The sequence below is a fragment of the Rhipicephalus microplus genome, chromosome 7, assembly GCF_043290135.1.
Source record: "Rhipicephalus microplus isolate Deutch F79 chromosome 7, USDA_Rmic, whole genome shotgun sequence".
In the NCBI taxonomy this organism is placed as follows: Eukaryota; Metazoa; Arthropoda; class Arachnida; order Ixodida; family Ixodidae; genus Rhipicephalus; species Rhipicephalus microplus.
In genome coordinates, this window is record NC_134706.1 from 1602203 (window position 1) to 1621214 (window position 19012).

The 19012-nt window shown below is 49.3% G+C and overlaps 1 protein-coding gene across 7 annotated transcripts in view; it reads right to left on the reverse strand.

Moving 5' to 3' along the window:
- Mgtor (nuclear basket protein megator) overlaps positions 1 to 19012 on the reverse strand; it is a 905575-nt gene that overhangs the window by 859815 nt on the left and 26748 nt on the right. For all 7 annotated transcript variants that reach the window (XR_012884775.1, XM_075868440.1, XM_075868441.1 and 4 more), the window contains exons 6-7: positions 17667 to 17831; positions 1888 to 2061 (exon numbers count right to left, since the gene is read on the reverse strand). Coding sequence is in view for 6 of the 7 variants with exons in the window: in XM_075868440.1 (XP_075724555.1) it covers positions 1888 to 2061; positions 17667 to 17831 (339 nt within the window). In the remaining variant the exon portion in view is untranslated. The remainder of the gene's footprint in view (positions 1 to 1887; positions 2062 to 17666; positions 17832 to 19012) is intronic.

Genomic DNA, 19012 nt, shown 5'->3' on the forward strand with positions numbered 1-19012 from the left:
ACGAAGATGTAGGGAGAGAGAGATAGGAAAAGGCGACTGCCGATTTCCCCTGGGTGGGTCAGCCCAGGGGTGCCGTCTACGTGAAGCCGGGGCCAAAGGGGTGTATTGCCTCTGCCGGGTCCAATCACCCAGCGTCGGCTCAACCCCCAGGATCCCCCTTTCCCCGGACACGGCAAAGCCACGCACGGCTAGGCGTGGGAAGAAGTCAAAACTCCCCCGTTAGCTCGGGTCCGTGGTGTCGCTACACACCAAACGCCTACTTGCGCAGGCGCCCCTGCGGGGAGCGAGTCGTTTTGCGACTATGTGAGTGCGGACTCAGAAGTGGTGGCAACGGAGCAGCTCCTGCATGACGATATTGTGCGCGCTGTCAGTGATCGTAACGAAACCAGTGACGATGACTCTGTCGACGAACAGGAGACAAACGTGCCGACGGCGTCGGAGGCATTAGACGTGGTGAACGTACTGCGCCGCTACTTCGGCGCTCACGAGGGCGGCGAAGATGGCTTGAACATTGCAGCCGCAACTGAGCGAGCCATCGTTCGCATCAGGAAGATGCGTCAACGTCCAATTACGGACTTCTTTGCAGCTAAATCTGCCTGAAATGCAAGCTGTGTATTTTGAAGTGTATTAAAACAGGTGCATGACTTTTTCCTTTTTATTTGGGAATGCGGTTATTTTGTTGCATACCACCGTGCGGCGGGATGCTATTTCGCCCGCTATTTTTTTGGGGTAAGTACAGTGCATAATATTTGCGGTAAATGCCCGCTACGGCTATAACGAAATATTGGTTATAACGAACAAATAGCGGTGGCCCTCCAATTTCGTTATAACGAGGTTTAACTGTATCTTATATGCTCACTAACCTTCCTCGCTATGCGTGCCTTCTTATAGAATTCCTTTCGGTGCTCTTAATGCCCAGATGCTGGCAGGAACTCAGTCACTCTTTTCACCTGTTCTGCACACACAAAAAAGCTAATGGGCAACTTAAAGGTGTACCGACGCAAAAACATTGGTCTCACTTTTTCTTTTTTCTGCAATGTGTCGCTGGGGGCTGTTAGTCATAACACGGCACATCATTTGGTGAACACACAACAGATAATCAATTAAAGGCCTCTTATTACCGACCAGTTTCCGCATTGGTTTGAGAGAGCTCTTAAAACGACAAGCCGCCGAGTGCAACTACCACCAGCTCTCGGCCACGTCAGCACACAGAACCCCAACGCACTTCCGCAGGGTTCGCATCAAGAATTCCTTTCAAATAAGAAACGGGACAGCAGTGTCGCCGAATACAAAACTTTCAACGCATGCGCCACAGCCACGCACTCGCAACCAGATGCCGAGAACTATAGACTACTGGAACAAACGCAGTAAACAAAAAATGGTGGCTATGACGTCATCGCACCTTGTTATATTGAATGCAGCGTGGTGACGGGAGGGAAGAGGGTCCCTTTAGATAATGTTACATCCTCAACATACAAACTTTAAAATTGCTGTAAAACACCTTCTAAGCTATATTCGCTGTTCATATTTTGCAGATGATATACGCATGCTCACAGGAATCAATCCCGCAAGCTAGCTCGGCCGCGAAATTTGGTGTCAGTACCACTTAAACATTGCAATGGCAAGCTGCAATATGACCATTTGAGTGTCTAAAACTTTGTATGAAACAAGACTTTCTAATAATTCACCTTCATAAGAAATCCTACTGAATTGAATAAGCAAGTACCCACATAACGCAGAGGGCCTAAACCTGTCTTTTGGAGGTCCGAAAGACTTACGCCGGTCACTAGTTCACTTCTTTAAAACAACACCAAAACCATTTCAGGGCCAGTATACACTAGAAGAAGAAAGTAATGTCAAACATTTCTCTGGAAGTCGAGAAAACACCTTGTGCATGTCGACTAGCCTCCTCTGCGCCTGTAGCTCAGTCTGGAAGTGCATCTCCAGGCTAGCTTTGGCCTCCCGAGCCTCGTCCAGAAGTGCGGCAGTCGACCGTGACCTCTCCTCCATCTCAGCCACAGTCGAACGCCAGGTTTCCAGCTGCCTGGTTAGGGAGTTCACCTACAAAACAGGCAAGTCCATGTGCATGCTCTACAAGTAATCCAGTGCTCAGTGGTTCGTGCGACGCTCTGCGTAGTGCTAAATTTTGGTTCGATTCGAATAGGTCGCAACTCAAACATAGATCGGCAAACTCAGACTACGATTGAGGAATGATCCAACTAACCTGCACAATATATATTTTTTCATTTGAAACAAGGCATGAGCCACTATTTTGGCTTCAAAGGAAGTGGAAACAACTTTGAGCAGCAGCATTTTACTTTTGGTAGAATGCGAGTGATAGCCTGTAAAACATGTTAAGTTTCAAAACTTGCAATAGTGTAGAATCTCGCTGAACGGAAATCGCTTGAACGGAATGGTAGCCCGTAGTTTGGTTGGTTTTGTAGATAAGGTAAAAATGCTTTCGTTATTCGGAACTAAAATTTGTGCTTCACCGTGTAAGCGGAACCAAAAATAGAACTTCTGGCAGACCCCTTGCCATGAGCATCCGACTTTTTAAGTTCCGGCTATTTTTTTTTCCTTTTTTTCCCCTACCCTTTCGTAAGCCTCACCTCTGGCCTCACCTCGTCGATAGTTGGCGCAACGAATGCAACATTGCCACTTTTGATCAAGTCATTCGGTCTCCATTCGAGTCCCCTAGGTTACAGCAGCATCCTTCCTGCCGCCGTGGTGCCCATCTACTTCATTGCCACGTTGGTGTCTTCCAAATTTGGTGGCTCGTAAGCGCTCACAAAGTTGAGGCCTCGCCTCCGTTGTTTCAATGGCGACGCAAAATCGGGCACACCATGCGCTGACGTTAGAAAAGATGGACATCATTCTTGACTTCAAAAGTGGCTCATACTCGAAGACAGTGCTCGCGACGAAGCATGGCATCTTGAAAAGCAGTCTAACGAGGATCCTACAAGACAAATACAAACTACGAGATGCCTTCAAAACTTCACGATTCGGGCCCCAGAGGAAGCGTCTGTGTCACAGTGACCTCGAAAAACTTAAGAGGTGTCTGGTTTCGTGGCTTAAGAGAGCATTTCTGTCAATGGGCCACTAATCCGTACCAAAGCAGAAGAGTTTGTTCTTCAGCTCGAGATAAAGTACTTTTTGTGCAATGAAGGCTGCCTGCACGGTTTAAGGGGGAACAAGGGTCTTAAAATTTTGTAAAAGATGCTCACTTTCAACAACTGCAATTTGAGGTATTTACAGTTGAAAGCATGTTTCGGAAAAATTTTATATTATGGCAAAATACGATTTCTTTTTGTTAGAAGCTTAATACAGTCCAGCCCACATATAACGGCCTCACTTAAAACGAACTTGCGCTTAAAACGAACAATATTTGCATGACCATGAAAATATACATCGGTTCAATGGCACAAAATCGCACTTAGAACGAACGTTTCAGCGCCGCTGGTCGGTTACAGCGAACGGAGTCGGCGCTCTGTCGACTTCCCGGGAAACTAGATCAGGCATCTGAGTAAGCGGAGTCAGCGGTCTGCCGACTTTCCAGGAAACCAATTTCGAACACCGATCAGGCATCGGCGAGGTGCCCATACATTCTTATTGTTAAACGCTGACCCTGCCTCCGCGACCCACTAGTTGCAGCTCTCCCCAACCCATGGAGCAAGGAAGGTTGTTTCCTTCCTCCATGCCTTGACTGCTTTTTGTTACGCACCCTTCCGTTTGTGGGAATTGAGGCTGGCCCGCTGCCTTTGCGCGGGCTTTCCCGCCTTTTCTGCAATTCTCATGTCCCGACATGTCTGCCCTCCTTTGCTCTCAGCCGCGCTGGGAAGGGCGGAGTGACGTTTAACTCCCTCACCCGGTAGCGGATGTTGACTGTGGCGCCGCGCGCGGGGACCCCCGGGAGGTTTTTCGCGCGCTGCGTCGGGAGCAGTGAGTACAGTCCGGGACTTCAAACGGTGAGCCACGCATTCTTTTCGAGTCCCGTCGCTCGGGGCTCGTCGGACTTCGCTGACGGCGCCTCGCGCCCGATGCGAACGCTCACCTTTTTGTTGCCCCGCTGCGTACTCACGGCCGAAGGGCAGTACGGTGTCCTAGTGCGTGGCCTAGCTACGCCGACCCGTCTCCCTTCGAAGCCAACGCGAGCGCCTTTGCCCTCGCTCGAGCAACCGGCCCCTTTGTTCCGGTGTCTCCGTGGATCACCTTTACCGCGGAGACGTGCTCGTGGCACCCCTGTGTAGTACTTTGTGCCCGTGGCGTGGATAAGCCTACTTGCTTTCCCGCCGCGCCTATTTGCAACGGGCTGTACTGCGTTTGGTGTTGCCACAATAAAGTGTTGCGACTTGAGCAGTATCGTGTTTCCCGCCACGGCGACGGTTAACGCGTGCCCTGCGGCTCGCTAAGACCGGACCCACGCTGGTGGCCGTACTCCTTCAAGATACGTGTACACCACACTGGCGCCCAACGCGGTATCAAAAGCTCTAGCTTTTGATTGCTCTTAGCGAGTCAGTTCGCCTGCGCGATTCGGGCTCGTCGCAACATGGCTACTTCGCGGGACTTTTGTCCGCTGTCCCTTTTAGCGGATGCCGCGTTGCACACGGAGGCCATCGCCTCTGTTGACGGGAACCCTTCTGCACCCGTCCGTGTCGGCACCCCCTGTTGCGGTGACGACACGAGGCGCCTAGCCGCTCCCTTTGGAGATGGCGCGTCGCTTTGCACAAAGAGGCCACCGCCTCTGTCGACGGGCGCCCTTCGGCGCTCGCCTGTGTCGTCACCCCTTTTTGTGGTGAATACACTCCTACGTGGTAGCTGACGCGCTATCTCGTGCCCCCTGTTGTCTGCCGAGAACCTGGATTTCGGTGCGACGGCTGCTCGCGGTGCCTTAGCACATGCAAGCGTCGGGGGCGAAACAGCAGCTTCGCCGCCATTTGGCGAGAAGGGTGGGTCCCCATGTGGACAAACCTTGGCTGTTAACCAGGTAAGCGGCGCACTGCGTAGCGGCCGAGCGGGGGAACTTTCCGAAGGCCACCGTGCCGAGAGCGAACCCGCGACGCCGTGCACGCGGCGGTTGCTGCGGTCCTGAGTGGGCGCGATACCAGACTCCCCCATTTTGGGAGAATGGGAATCGCTTTCAGCAGCGAAGAGCTACTGAAGGCTCAGCAAAGTGATCCGTTTCGAGTCTCGGAGGGACGGAGCGCCGTATACGCTGCTTGCTTTGCGGCGGGCGCCGTTAAACCGTCTTGAGAGGCGCGCCGTTACGCTGCTTGTTCTGCGGCGGGCGCGATTAGGGGGCTGATACAGCGTGTGTCGCTGAGTCCCCGGCGGATTCATTTTTGCTGGACCATGACGGGCTCCTGCTGAACTATATAGCCACTGACGACGAGTCCAGCGACCCGTTTAAGGTGGTTATGCCCAAAAGTCTGAGAGCCGCACTGTTGCGATCCTCTCACGACGAATCCATGGCCGGTCTGAGTGGCTCGAAAGTTTTTGCAAACTGAGCGATGTTGTGACCTGGCCCGGCACGAAGCGTGGTTTTTATCGCTATTCCGTGCCTGCCACGTCTGACAAACGGTTGAGCCAAGGGTTGGAAAGCCGCCCGGTCTTATGAACCGATTGTCAGTGAGCGTCCGTGGCGCGTACTAGCTGAAAGATCCCCTTTGGGAAAACTCAGCCGTGCCCACATCGCAGACCTGAAGCCCTTTGTCACGGTCTGACGAGCTCGCGCCAGCGCCCTGCGGCACTTCGCGCAAGCAACGGGCACACCCGGAGCGGCGGACCGCATTCGGACCCCGCACCGGTATAATCTGAGGAAGCGGTCACCTTTGTGATTTCGCGCCGGACGGCGGACTTCTCCGCAACCGAAGGCCCTCAGTTTACCGTCTAGCCTCAGTATAGGTTAGCTTCTTTACGGCCTTTTCTCGTAAAGAAGTTAACCCCACCCTGTCTGCTGCCAGTGTTCTTTTTTTTTTTTTGAAGTGTTCATGTGTATTTTACGTTTTTTGTCTAATATTGAGTGTTATTTGTATTGTATGTTTTTTTGCCAAATGTTTAGTGTCAGTTTGCTCTGTGTTTACTTTTTTTTTTTTCTCGTCTTCGTTTAGTCTACCGCGAAGGGAGCTGTGTGTGACCTTGAGTGTCGGTGCTTGCCGGGGGAGAGAGACGAAGGACGCTTTGCGCCTACGCTCGCGCAGCCGTCGGCGGTGTGTGTGCGTGCGTGTGTAAGTGCGTGACGCTTCAGTGCGAGCCCGCGAAGAGTGCGTCATGGCATCCCTCCATCGACGCGGACACTGGAGGTGCTGGGGGGGCATTGACCCACTGATGTCAGACCATCTGGCTGTGCTCTGCTCTCGGCTGTCGCCGAAGAAGCCCTGCTGCCGTTCCCACCATGGCTCCTGCGCGAGGCCAGCTGAAAGCAACTATATGCTGCCGGCCAACGCCAGGGCGCCTCGCAGCCAATTTTGGTTCGGCCTCCCTGACCATCGGAGAGGCCCGGCTTCCCGCAACGTCCAGCTCCCTCATCGAGCCAGAAATGCGGGGCCTCCGAACAACCGAAGCGGCTTTCGTCGGACTCGCGGCTTATCAAGAGCAGCAACAAGATATCAGTGAGCCACCTCCCATACCTCTGACCTCGCACTCGGGCATCGCACCCAGCGGACACTGTCACGCCCTTCCGCCCCTCCGCGCAGTGGACGCTATCCCCCTTCAGCACCACGAACACTAGTCCCACTGTTCTGTGCTCCCTTCCGCAGTTATTTGTATAGTGTCATGTGTTTATTTTGTTAGTTATGTTTTGTTTCTCCTTTGCAATCATTTTTTTAGCAGCAGTAGCAGGGCTGGACTGAGGTTAGCTGTCGCTCATAGCAGTGTCATTTTAACTGCATGGGTGATGTCCGGCTGCCTTTTGCAGACCGGTAAAGGGCAAATTTAGGAGAGGGGGATGTGGGAATTGAGGCTGGCCCGCTGCCTTTGCGCGGGCTTTCCCGCCTTTTCTGCAATTCTCATGTCCCGACATGTCTGCCCTCCTTTGCTCTCAGCCGCGCTGGGAAGGGCGGAGTGACGTTTAACTCCCTCACCCGGTAGCGGATGTTGACTGTGGCGCCGCGCGCGGGGACCCCCGGGAGGTTTTTCGCGCGCTGCGTCGGGAGCAGTGAGTACAGTCCGGGACTTCAAACGGTGAGCCACGCATTCTTTTCCGTCCGTCGAGTCCCGTCGCTCGGGGCTCGTCGGACTTCGCTGACGGCGCCCGATGCGAACGCTCACCTTTTTGTTGCCCCGCTGCGTACTCACGGCCGAAGGGCAGTACGGTGTCCTAGTGCGTGGCCTAGCTACGCCGACCGTCTCCCTTCGAAGCCAACGCGAGCGCCTTTGCCCTCGCTCGAGCAACCGGCCCCTTTGTTCCGGTGTCTCCGTGGATCACCTTTACCGCGGAGACGTGCTCGTGGCACCCCTGTGTAGTACTTTGTGCCCGTGGCGTGGATAAGCCTACTTGCTTTCCCGCCGCGCCTATTTGCAACGGGCTGTACTGCGTTTGGTGTTGCCACAATAAAGTGTTGCGACTTGAGCAGTATCGTGTTTCCCGCCACGGCGACGGTTAACGCGTGCCCTGCGGCTCGCTAAGACCGGACCCACGCTGGTGGCCGTACTCCTTCGGGATACGTGTACACCACACGTTCCTTGTCCAACGACTACTCTGAACACCTTGCATTGTCAGACGAGGCCCGTGTTTTCACACTGCCACCGATCTTTCGAAGACCGGTTGGCCATCTACCCTGTTTTTGATCGCTGGTACTGTCTTCGCGTCGCACGCCTGGAGTAACCAGACCATTTGCCAACATCGTCGGCCACCGACTGTATCCGATAGTCTGCGTCTTGTGCATGCGCATACGCTACCCCAACGACTCTGATAATTTGCTATTCGTTTCATGTTTAGGACTTGTTCCCGCTCACTTCGCACTCAGCTCAGCATGCCTTATGCACGCTTGTGGAAGCACGAAAAGGGCTGCTAATTAGCGCAGAACGTATCGCGAAATATCAAAGTTAGTGCAGCCACGCAAACCCGCCGGCACAACAAAACGATTTTTTTACCACGGCCGCCAATTCTTCGAACACCGCTGCACGCACCGATCCATGCGGCCATGCTTTGAGTTCTGCAGGCACTGTTTCTAAATTTTTCTACGTGCGAGTTTCGCGAACCTTTCAAACAAGTTCGCGAACCTTTCAAGCAAGCTACCCAACCTGCCTCTTTCCCGTGTGTTTTGGTTTTCAAGGTCGCCCTCCCACTGCATCCTCCCTTCTCTTTATTGCAACTCTTTGCCCTTCTCTCGCAAGTCTACTCTCCTTTCTTGATCACAACCCCTTTGCCCGTCTCCACCGCTCCGCGACGCCCACCACGCCGGCTAGAATCAGCTTCGTTTTCTGACTGGAAACGGGCCCAGAGCTGTTCCATGCGTTCTGGAATGTGTGTCGCGTGTGCGCTTTTGCTCGCTCTTGGTGTGTGTGTGTGTGTGGTCATGATGGCCGATGGGAGGACTAGCACGCTTTTTCCTGCTGCTCAACAAAACGTTGAAAGTGTGACCGCTTGGCTTGAACGTAATCCGCACGTTAGGTGCCACATGGCGGAGCGCTTGCTCATAGCTGTTGACCACCTGGTAGCCAAGGTCATAGCTGTTGCCCCGCCGCGGTGGTCTAGTGGCTAAGGTACTCGGCTGCTGACCCGCATGGCGCGGGTCCGAATCCCGGCTGCGGCGGCTGCATTTCCGATGGAGGCGGAAATGTTGTAGGCCCGTGTGCTCAGATTTGGGTGCACGTTAAAGAACCCCAGGTGGTCTAAATTTCCGGAGCCCTCCACTACGGCGTCTCTCATAATCATGAAGTGGTTTTGGGACGTTAAACCCCACATATCAATCAATCAAGGTCATAGCTGTTGACCACTTGGCAGCCTGCGATCGTGATGCAGCCGCCAAGGAAACCACCGATTCTCCGTGGGTCATCATTTGAAGATCCGGACATCTGGCTGGAGATCTATGACCGGGTTGCCGCCCTGAACCACTGGTACACAGAGGAGAAGCTACGCCGCATCTACTTTTATTTGGAGGACGCGGCTAGGACACAGTTCGAGAATCGGGAGTCGGCCCTTCAAACATCGGATCTCTTCCGCGGCGCATTCATAAATACGTTCAGGAGCATCCCAGCAAGAAAAGAACTGCGACGCTGCTGGAAACGAGGGTGCAACTGCCGAATGAAAATGTAACAATCTTTATGGAAAAAGTGACGCGACTTTTTCAACACTCTGACCCCAACATGCTTGAGGAGAAAAAAGTTTGTTTCCTCATGCGAGGGGTCATGCAAGAACTCTTCGCTGGACTGATCCGAAACCCTTGGCAAACCGTCCAGGAATTCTCGTCGGAAGCAAGATCAATCGAGAAGACACTGGAAATGCGAACACGCTAGTACAATCAGCGAACCATGGAAGACAACCCAGCTCTTCATGCCCTCGGCTCCGACGAGCTTCGAAACGGTATGAGCGATCGTACGGGAAGAGGTGCGTAAATTGTTGCCGGCCTCACAGCATCCCGTCGACCCTATCGCAGACATTGTACGCCAGGAAGTCCAGCAATTTTTCCGGACCCCCGACCCAGCACAGCCTGAGTCACAAGCCATGAGCTATGCTGCTGCAACCCGCCATCACACCCCTCCTCCACGCCCACGCCAAAACGCTGCCCCATCGCACTTCCGTTGCCAGACGCCACCGCAGCCACCACCACCACCATCGTCCTAGCGTTCGCCAGAGGGCCAGCGCAGCGCACCAAGGAAAATCGACGTTTGGCGGGCACCTGACAACCACCCACTCTGCTACCGCTGCGGCGAGGTCGGGCACACCCAACGTTACTAGATAGGTTCAGTTGTAAAACTCTCCCCATGCGCCGTGCGCCGCCGGCGTCTCCGTTTCTCGGCGTGCCGCGAGAGGGCGGGACCGCCGCATTTTGCTCTACCCGGCCGCTGCTCATCGCGTGCAACGGCGCTTCTCCCAACGCCGCTTCGGCCTTCTCATGACGTTAGCGCACGATAACATCAAAGATTACCCGCTACCCGTCAAGTTGTCCGCGTCCAGACTACATCTAGGCCAGAGTACTTTCCAGTAGCTGCTCAGGATCGCTTAATGTGGGGCAGAAAAGCCGTCCGTTACGGCTCATTGCATTGCTTTCTACAACAGGTCAGCCGAAGCGCATCGTAGTTTGCGCGCGCTTGCGTCGGCTGCTCGCCGGCAGTCAACCACGAGCGTGAACGGTCTGCCGCAAGCTGATAGCATGGAATAAGCCTCCGTTAAAACTTATTTTGATTGTCTCTTCCGAATTTTATAAAAAATCACGAAACCGCTCATTTTGTTTCCAGCCAAAGAAGCAAGGTCACCATTGGAGCTACGTCATTTAGTGGCTCTAGTAATTATGGCCACTCGGAGACGAAACTTCCCAATTGTCTCGACGTCCTTTTTGGAATAGTACCTTTTCCATGTCTTGCCCTGACAACAATTAGCTTTACCAAACGCCACCAAGAAGAAACATTTCTGCAAAAGGCGAAATAGCTTTAATTTAAAGAATTATTGAGTCAATTAACTGACGAAGTTAAACCAGCTTACATGTCAATAAGCATAATGTTCTTTTCAGCAATTTATTGGTTTTTACAGTGCACACTTTACGGCAGACACAAAGTAGAAAAATATATGCAACGTTTTTTTTTTTTTAATTTACAATCAACTCCACACCTTTTTTTGCTTGAGGTGAATATTGCTACAATATACCAAAGCATGTTAAGAGAAACAAAGTAAGTAATGAATAGATACATGCAAGCATTTTTATTTACAAATCAACTCTACATCTTTTTTGGTTACGGTGAATATGGCTACAAAATACGAAATCATGTTGACAGAAAAAAAGTAATGAATAGATACATGTATGCAAGGTTTTTTTTTTTTCATTTACAACAAACTACAACTTTGCCAGCGTGCTTACAGCAGCTTAGCGCATTTGCGCGCCGACTTGACCTGCACATTCAAGGCACGCTTTCGCTGAAGGAATCTAGAATAAAAATGCATGCGCGTCACAAAAAAAAAAAAAAGCTCCTTATCCGGTGAAAGCTCCTTATCCGCACGCAGGATGGCCTTATTCCAAAGCGAGCGAAGCGTCGCATGCATCTTTGGGAGCCGAGAAGAAGTGCCTGTCCGTGTTGTTCTTGTTGCTGCTGTAGCCACTGGTACAGCCGGGAACGAAGCAGGTCGGCATTGTCGGCCTCAGCCTCACATGCAGAGGCCCACAGCAATGAAATACAGTCGCTGGAAAATCACTAAATGTGCCACTCGAACGGCATCGCTCATTCAGCACTTCTGAAAAACGACCGCGCGAACAAGAAACGCCAGAGACCGGGGCACCGAATGCGCCGGCTACTGCGGCGCATAAGCGAAACCGCCTGCGAGCGCCCCGGCAACCGAGCCGGTTGCGACTGCAGCGCCACAGAGAGAAAGATCGGGGGCGGTTCCGGGCAGCGCCGGCCAGTTTTACAACTGCAAATAATCTAGTAACGTTGAGGCACACCCACCGCCGTGGCCAGTAGGCTTCGACATCAACGCACTGTGCCCACAACGGGCTTAACGAACACATGGCATCGCCGACTATCTCACGGAAGCACAATAAACACTCTGACGACCTTATCGTTCGCTGTCGCCAGGCTGCTTTGCTTCGCCACAGTACACCGGCTCTGTTCGGGACTGATCTCCGAGCTCTTACTTGGAAAACTAAGGACAGCAACCAACGGAGGTGCGGTTTCTGTACGACGAACTACAGAAGACCCTCTGCCGCCACGAAATCTAAAGTATCTGCCGCAAGACAAAAAGGGTCTTGACGTCGAACCTTCGCAGCCTGCAGAAGACGTCACGACGCAACGTGGAAGCAGAAGAGCAAATAGACGTAGATGTGACCCGATGCCACAACCCAACTGCAACACACGATAATGAATCAGCGACCTTGCTGTAGTATTTGACGGCCGCCTCGTCAATGCTCTCGTCGATACTGAGGCCGACTGTTTCGTTGTCAGTGGGTCTTTCGCGACGAAGTTGAAAAAAGCGAGGACAGCATGGCAAAGCCCCGAAATCCGTACCGCTGGAGGTCACTCAATAACGCCAAATGGAGTCTGCACAGCTAAAATCACCATCAATAACAAGACTTATCCTGCAAGCTTTGTAATCTTACCAAATTGCTCCAGGGAAGCGATTCTTGGAATGGACTTTCTAAGACAACACGGCGCTATCGTCGACCTGAGGTCTGATTCAATAGCACAAACCCCAGAAAACGTGCTTCCAACCCCTACAACGCCAATGAACTACGCATTGCATGTGCTACAAGAGCAGGTCACCGTGCCACCTTTTTCTAGCGTCGTCGTTTCCATTGGCAACGGAAATGCCGAAAACTTTGAAGGCATCGTTCAAGCACCTTCTTCTGAACAGTCAGATTTGCATTGCAAGAGGCATAGCTGAGCTGCATGACGGCAAGGCAAAAGTGGTGCTGACAAGCTTCAGTCATGAATATAGGCACCTCAACCATGGTACGGCGGTTGAGATGCCTATATAGACACGTCGACGAATTCACGGAGGCCAGCAATTCATTCGCCTTCTTCGATGCTGTCGATGCTGCTTCGACGAATCGAGGTGCCGAACCAGATTTTGATGTCAACCCGAGCCTTTCGAAGTGCAAGCAAGACCAGCTCAAGTCCCTGCTCTTGCAATTCAAGGACTGCTCCTCATCATCATCGCGAATTCGACAAACCCCAGACGCAAAACATTGCATCATAACAGAAGAAAGTGCCCAACCAGTTCGAGAAAGCCCATACCCAGTCCCCAACGCGTGAATGCGACGCAGTGAAGTTGTTCTTGCGAAACGGAGTTTTCTTAAAAAAGAACTTCTGGTGCCTTCGAGCCAACTACCTTCTCGTGGTTCCTTCAGCAGTGAGACCAGAAGTACGAGGCCCTACACAATGACCCGACGGCTGGATACCTCAATCTTTCCCAAACGCTCACAAAAATACGAGAAAAGTACTACCGACCACGACTTTCCGTCGACATCACTCGCTACGCCAGGACCTGCCGCGACTGTCAGTGACGAAAGACACCGCCGACTAGGCCAGCCAGGCTTCTCATGCTCGTCGAGCACATCGTTGGCCCTTCCAGCAAATCCGCATGGACTTACTGGGGCCGTTCCAGACGTCGAATTCCGGGAACAAATGGATCGTTGTAGCTACTGACTACCTCACAGGCTATGCCGAAACAAAGGCCCTCCGCAAAGGCAGTGCCTCTGATGTAGCAAGGTTCTTCGTCGAGAACATTGTCCTGCGTCCAGGAGCTCCACAAGTTCTCACCACTAATAGAGGGACAGCCTTTACGGTGGACCTAACTCAGCAGATCCAGAGATACAGCTAGACAAATCACCGCCACACCACCACAGACCACCGGCATCACTGAACATCTTAATAAGACCATCGCTATTATGATGGCTATGTACGTCGACGCCGAGCAGAGCCCGTAGGATGAAATCCTTTCGTACGTGACTTTCACGTACAATACGGCCATTCAAGAAACGACGCAGATGACGCCATACAAGTTGGTTCATGGAAAGAGCACGGCAACGACGCTCGACGCTATGCTTCCAAACGTCGCTAACGAAAAGAACCACGACGTCACCGCCTACCTTAAGCGCGCGGAAGAAGCTCGTCAACTCGCCCGCCTGCGCATCAGGAATCAGCAGGCGACGACAGCCGCTGTTACAATCTTCGATGAAGCTTCGCTGAGTACCAGCCTAAGGACCATGTCTAGGTATGGACGCCGATAGGCCAACTTGGGCTCAGTGAAAAACTTTTGTGACGGTACTTCAGACTCTACAAAGTAGTTCGACGTATCGGTCCACTTGACTACGAGGTTGTTCCCGACGGCATTACGAACTCTCAGCGGCGCCGATCGCGACCTGAACGCGTCCATGTTGTGCAGCTCAAGCCCTTCTATGCGCGAACCTGAGGACTGTATTTTGTTGTTGCTGCTGTACTTATTGTTATTGTCTTTATTATTGTAAATTCATCTTTTCTTAAAGCATTGGGACGATGCCTTTATCAGAAGAGGGGGGAAATGCCACATTCCTTTTCTCAAGTTTTGTTATCTCCCCGTTTCACTATGTTCAGTGCATACCACGCCTACAATGTTGGAGAAGTTTCGAGGCTTTAGTAGATCGTTTTGTCAAGATTATGCCCACTTGAGAAATGTCACAGATTATTTGAGAACCTACGTCGCCGCTAGCGATAACGACAAAATATTTTATGGCAAAGGTATAAATGCCGACATACTTTGCCACTTGTCAGTTGATCAACGGCCGACACTCCATTCGCCGCTATCAATGCAAGACTGTTACTGTAATCCAACTTTCCGTTTACTGGGCACAAGTTCGTCCAAATAAACAGTTTATTATTCGACTCGCAGTGTGCTCCATTTGCCCACGTCATGACCCCGTGACAAACATTGTACCATTCTTTTCCACAGCGTTTTAACTACAGACTAAATCTTTTTTTTTTTCTCTCAACCTTCATAGAATTGTAATTATATGATAAATACCAGCTAATTAGTGGAAGCTCATTTTTACCTTCCAAGTTTAAAAATTATTTTAGATCAGAGAAATGGCTATTGTCACATCTAGTTTGCTTTAGCCTGTGGGATGAACCTTTTATAGGAAACATGTAGCTTTGACGATCAACTCTTTTTATTACAAGTTACTATAACGACCCGTAAGCAATTACCTAATTATAATGTGAAAATTTGTCATAACTTCTTCTAAACGAGATATTTGAAATCTCTCTGCAAATTTGAAATCTCCATTTCATGGTACACATGCATGATAATTCTCAAGACAGTAGGATTATAATTAAAAAGTTTTTTTAAGACCCTTGTCCCCCCTAAACAAAGAAATAGCCTCGTTTTTTTACACCATTGCAGGAGAAGCTGCAGCAGCTGATGCGAATGCTTGTCGCGACTGGTGGGCAGGACGACTGCCGAAGATAATGCAGGAGTTCCAGGATGGCGACATAGGCAACGAGGATGAAACGGCACTTTTTTTAAGCTCCTGCTGTCAAAATCAAACGCTTTTAAATGTGAACTGTGCACAGGTGGAAAACTGGGCAAGGAGAGACTGACTGTTCTTGTTGGAGCAAACATGTCGGGCAGCGACAAGTTGAAGCTCCTGGTGATAGGAAAAACGAAAAATCCTTGCTGTTTCAAGGGCATCACTACCATGCCTGTAACTTGCACAAGCTTAACTCGAAAGTTTGGATGACCGGAAACCAAATCGCTGCACACAGAGGATGCGCAATGTTTGCGGAAAAATAGGAAAGCCCTTTTCCTCGTTGACAACTGCCGTGGACATAAAACTGTAACAGGAGTGAAACCAAGTCAGTTAAGGCTGGTGCACACCGATGACTAGCAGCGGTCGCGCGACCATTTGCGACTGGTAGCAAACAGTCGTGAACGGACGCGAACGGTTGCAAAGCGACTGCTTTGGCTACTCGCTTCCTGACCGATTTTTCAGTCGCGCAACTGCGGTCGCAAAGCTGCTGGAACCAATCAGCGATGCTCAATTTTTGTTGTTTGTTTTTTCATTGCACTGGCGAGAACGGATAAAAACAAGAAGTGCGGCGCACTCGGTTCGCTCCGCGCACACAACTGGCGGCAATCAGCTGACTGGCGCCGGTCTCCAGAGTTCTCGCTGATAACGAGATCTGGACGTGACTCTCCGGAATTGCGACTTCCGGTCGCTCGCATGCAGCCTCTGATGGTGTGAACATCAGTCGCTTTTTCGTCGCCAGTCGCAAATGGTGGCGCGACCGCTGCAAGTCGCCGGTGTGCACCAGCCTTTAGAGTGCCTCCCAGCTAACACCACAACACTGTTGCAGCCCATGGATCAGGGAGTTCTCCAAGCCCTCAAGTCACGCTTCCGCAAGGGTCTCTTGTAGAAGATGCTCTTGTGCATGAGCCAGGATAAAGAGTACAAGGTGGATGTTCTTGGTGCCGTTCACCTCATTGCCAATGCCAGGAGGCAGCCGACTCCCACTAGCATAGCAAATTGCTTCAGGCATGCAGGATTTTCTTCAACTGACCTGACATCTGACTTGGAAGACTTTGAATGCGACAGCAATGATTCCCTTGAAAGGCGAGAGGTAATTGAACAGTGTGCTTGATTCCCTTGAAAGGCGAGAGGTAATTGAGCAGGAAATCTAAAGAAAATCACACTGGACTTGGATGAATATGTGCAAGTTCACAGTGGCATTGCAACTAGGCCTGACAACACCGAGGAAAGCATAGTTGAGGAGGAGCTGGAAGCAGGCTCTGAAGAGGTAGCTGCCACAGAAGTTATCACACTTCATAGGGCAGCGTCTGCTGTGTTTTACCTGAGAACTTTTTTTCTTAAGGAGCCAGAATTGCAAGTGTTTCTTCAATGCCTAAGTGACATGGAGAAAAAAGAAAAAGATTCTGAAGATGAAGATGCAAGGACTCAAACAAGAAAAAAATTGATGCATTTTTCTGTCCACAGTGATTAATTGATCCCAAATAAACTTGTGATTGCTATGTAAAAACCTCATGTAGTTTTCTTGCTTTCTAAAAAACTAAGAGTTACGTGCACCTCATGGTGAGAGCGCACACATAAATACGCACTTTCTAACATCTCTCTCAGTAAAATTGAACAAATATTTCTGGTCCCTTGGAGTTCCGTTTACTGAGAGTCTACAGTACTTACAGCATATAAGTCAGCGTACTAAGCTATGTGAGGGTAATACACTCAACACTCGATATAACGAATTTATATATATTGAAATATTGCTGATAATGAAGCAAAGAATAGCCTTCTAATAGATACAGTGCTAGGAATATTACTTTATGACGAACTTTCGGATAAAATAAACTGACTTTTGAGTAGGGTGCATCTATGTTGTAATGAGGTTTGAGAGAATCTTCATTTAACCTTCAAGTGGGGCTTCGCGGCAAGGCGGATTTTCTCTGAATTAAGTGTTTTCCCGGCTTGGCACCACTTTACTGCAGTAATACCACCTTCCTCTATATACCACAAAAGCCTCGATATAATGACTTCAGAGGTCATGAAGTATCGGTTATAATGAAGCGAAGAATAGCCTTGCAATAGATACAGTGTTACAAATATTACTTTATAATGAATTTTTGGATAAATCAAACTTATGCAACTTTGTTATGATTGGTCAATAAGTTAAACTTGGTTTGAAGCAAATTCCAATACCATATTTACTGGCGTAATGAACGCACTTTTCTTCTCGAAAAATCGTAGCAAAGTTGGGGGGCGCGTTTATTACGCGAGGTAAATTATATGCAAACTTTTTGGGAGAAGGAAAAAATGCGGTAATGCAAAAATAAAGCTAGGTCATTTAGTCTTCTGCAATTTACATACAAATACACTGTTTGCAAACAGCTTCTTTGTAGCACTTTAGTCATCTTTTATGGTTGATGGCGCTATCTTTTACGCCAGTTTTGCACTCCGGCACAAATTTTTGTACACACAACGCAGAACACCTAAGTTAGAAAAAAAAATGAAAAGTAAAACCTGGCAAACCTGCTCTTTCTGGTGGTCCAACTGCGTTTGGAGGTCAAGGGTGAGGCCCGCCTTGCTGCGGCGCAGTTGGGCTGCCTCCTGTCTGTGTGCAGAGGCTTCCTCTCGCAGTTCTTCGAGCTGGGCCTGAATCAGCTCTCTTTCCTGCTGAAGACGCTTCTCCGCATGCTGCGACAAAAGGCAGAATCAAAAAGACAAGCACTCAGTAAATTACACTTGCGAATGCATTTGGATGAACCTGGAAAACACAGGCTCTTTGTCTGGTATGGGCACTTCACGTGCAACAACAACCAAAGCAATGACAATGAGGATAGCATAAACGCAATTATTGCCCACAGTACAAAAGTTTCCACTGTTGGACCAGATGGCACATCATTATGAAATCACAGTGAAGCACAAAACCACACAAAAAAAAAATTCGGAGGACCTGTCCACAGCATTACTTAGTCTACTGAGTCTTGTTTTGCTCAACAATTTCACAATGCTACAGCTACCCAGCATTCATCACTTCAGGGTAGACCATGGCTCGCATGATGCATATGTAGGGGTATACGAATACTAGTGGGTTTTATAAAGTAATCGAGTATAACCAAACAGCAATGATACCAAATCGAATACAAGCATAAATAGAATATTATTTAAATAACTTTTGCATAGTAAGGTAACCATTGCAAAGCAGCCCTAGCATTCCACATCTTATTTTAAACATATTTACAAGCTTTACCGAAGGAACATTATAATCACCAACAAAAAATAACCTGAAATTTCTTAAACTAAGGCAAGCTCAATATATATATATATATATATATATATATATATATATATATATATATATATATATATATATATGGCACAACGGGAGCGTTGTCAACAAGGATAAATATATTTATTTCCCAACAGTTTCGGGAGGGGACCTCCCTTCATCAGGGGATGAGTTATATATATTTATATTTATATATATATATTATTATATATATATATATATTATTATATATATTAAATATATTTATCCTTGTTGACAACGCTCCCGTTGTGCCATATCCCATACCTTCACGAAGACTAACTGGCCCATTGAATTATTACTCCCACTATATATATATATATATATATATATATATATATATATATATATATGATTCAAAAAAGAAATTCTGTGGGTCCGGTGTAAATATAGTTAAGAATAAAGGAGCACACTTACGAAAATTTTATAATTGTTTACTCTACGTTTCGGCCGTGGCACGGCCTTCGTCAGGATTAACCAATATATATATATATATATATATATATATATATATATATATATATATATATATATATATATATATATATATATATATATATATATATAG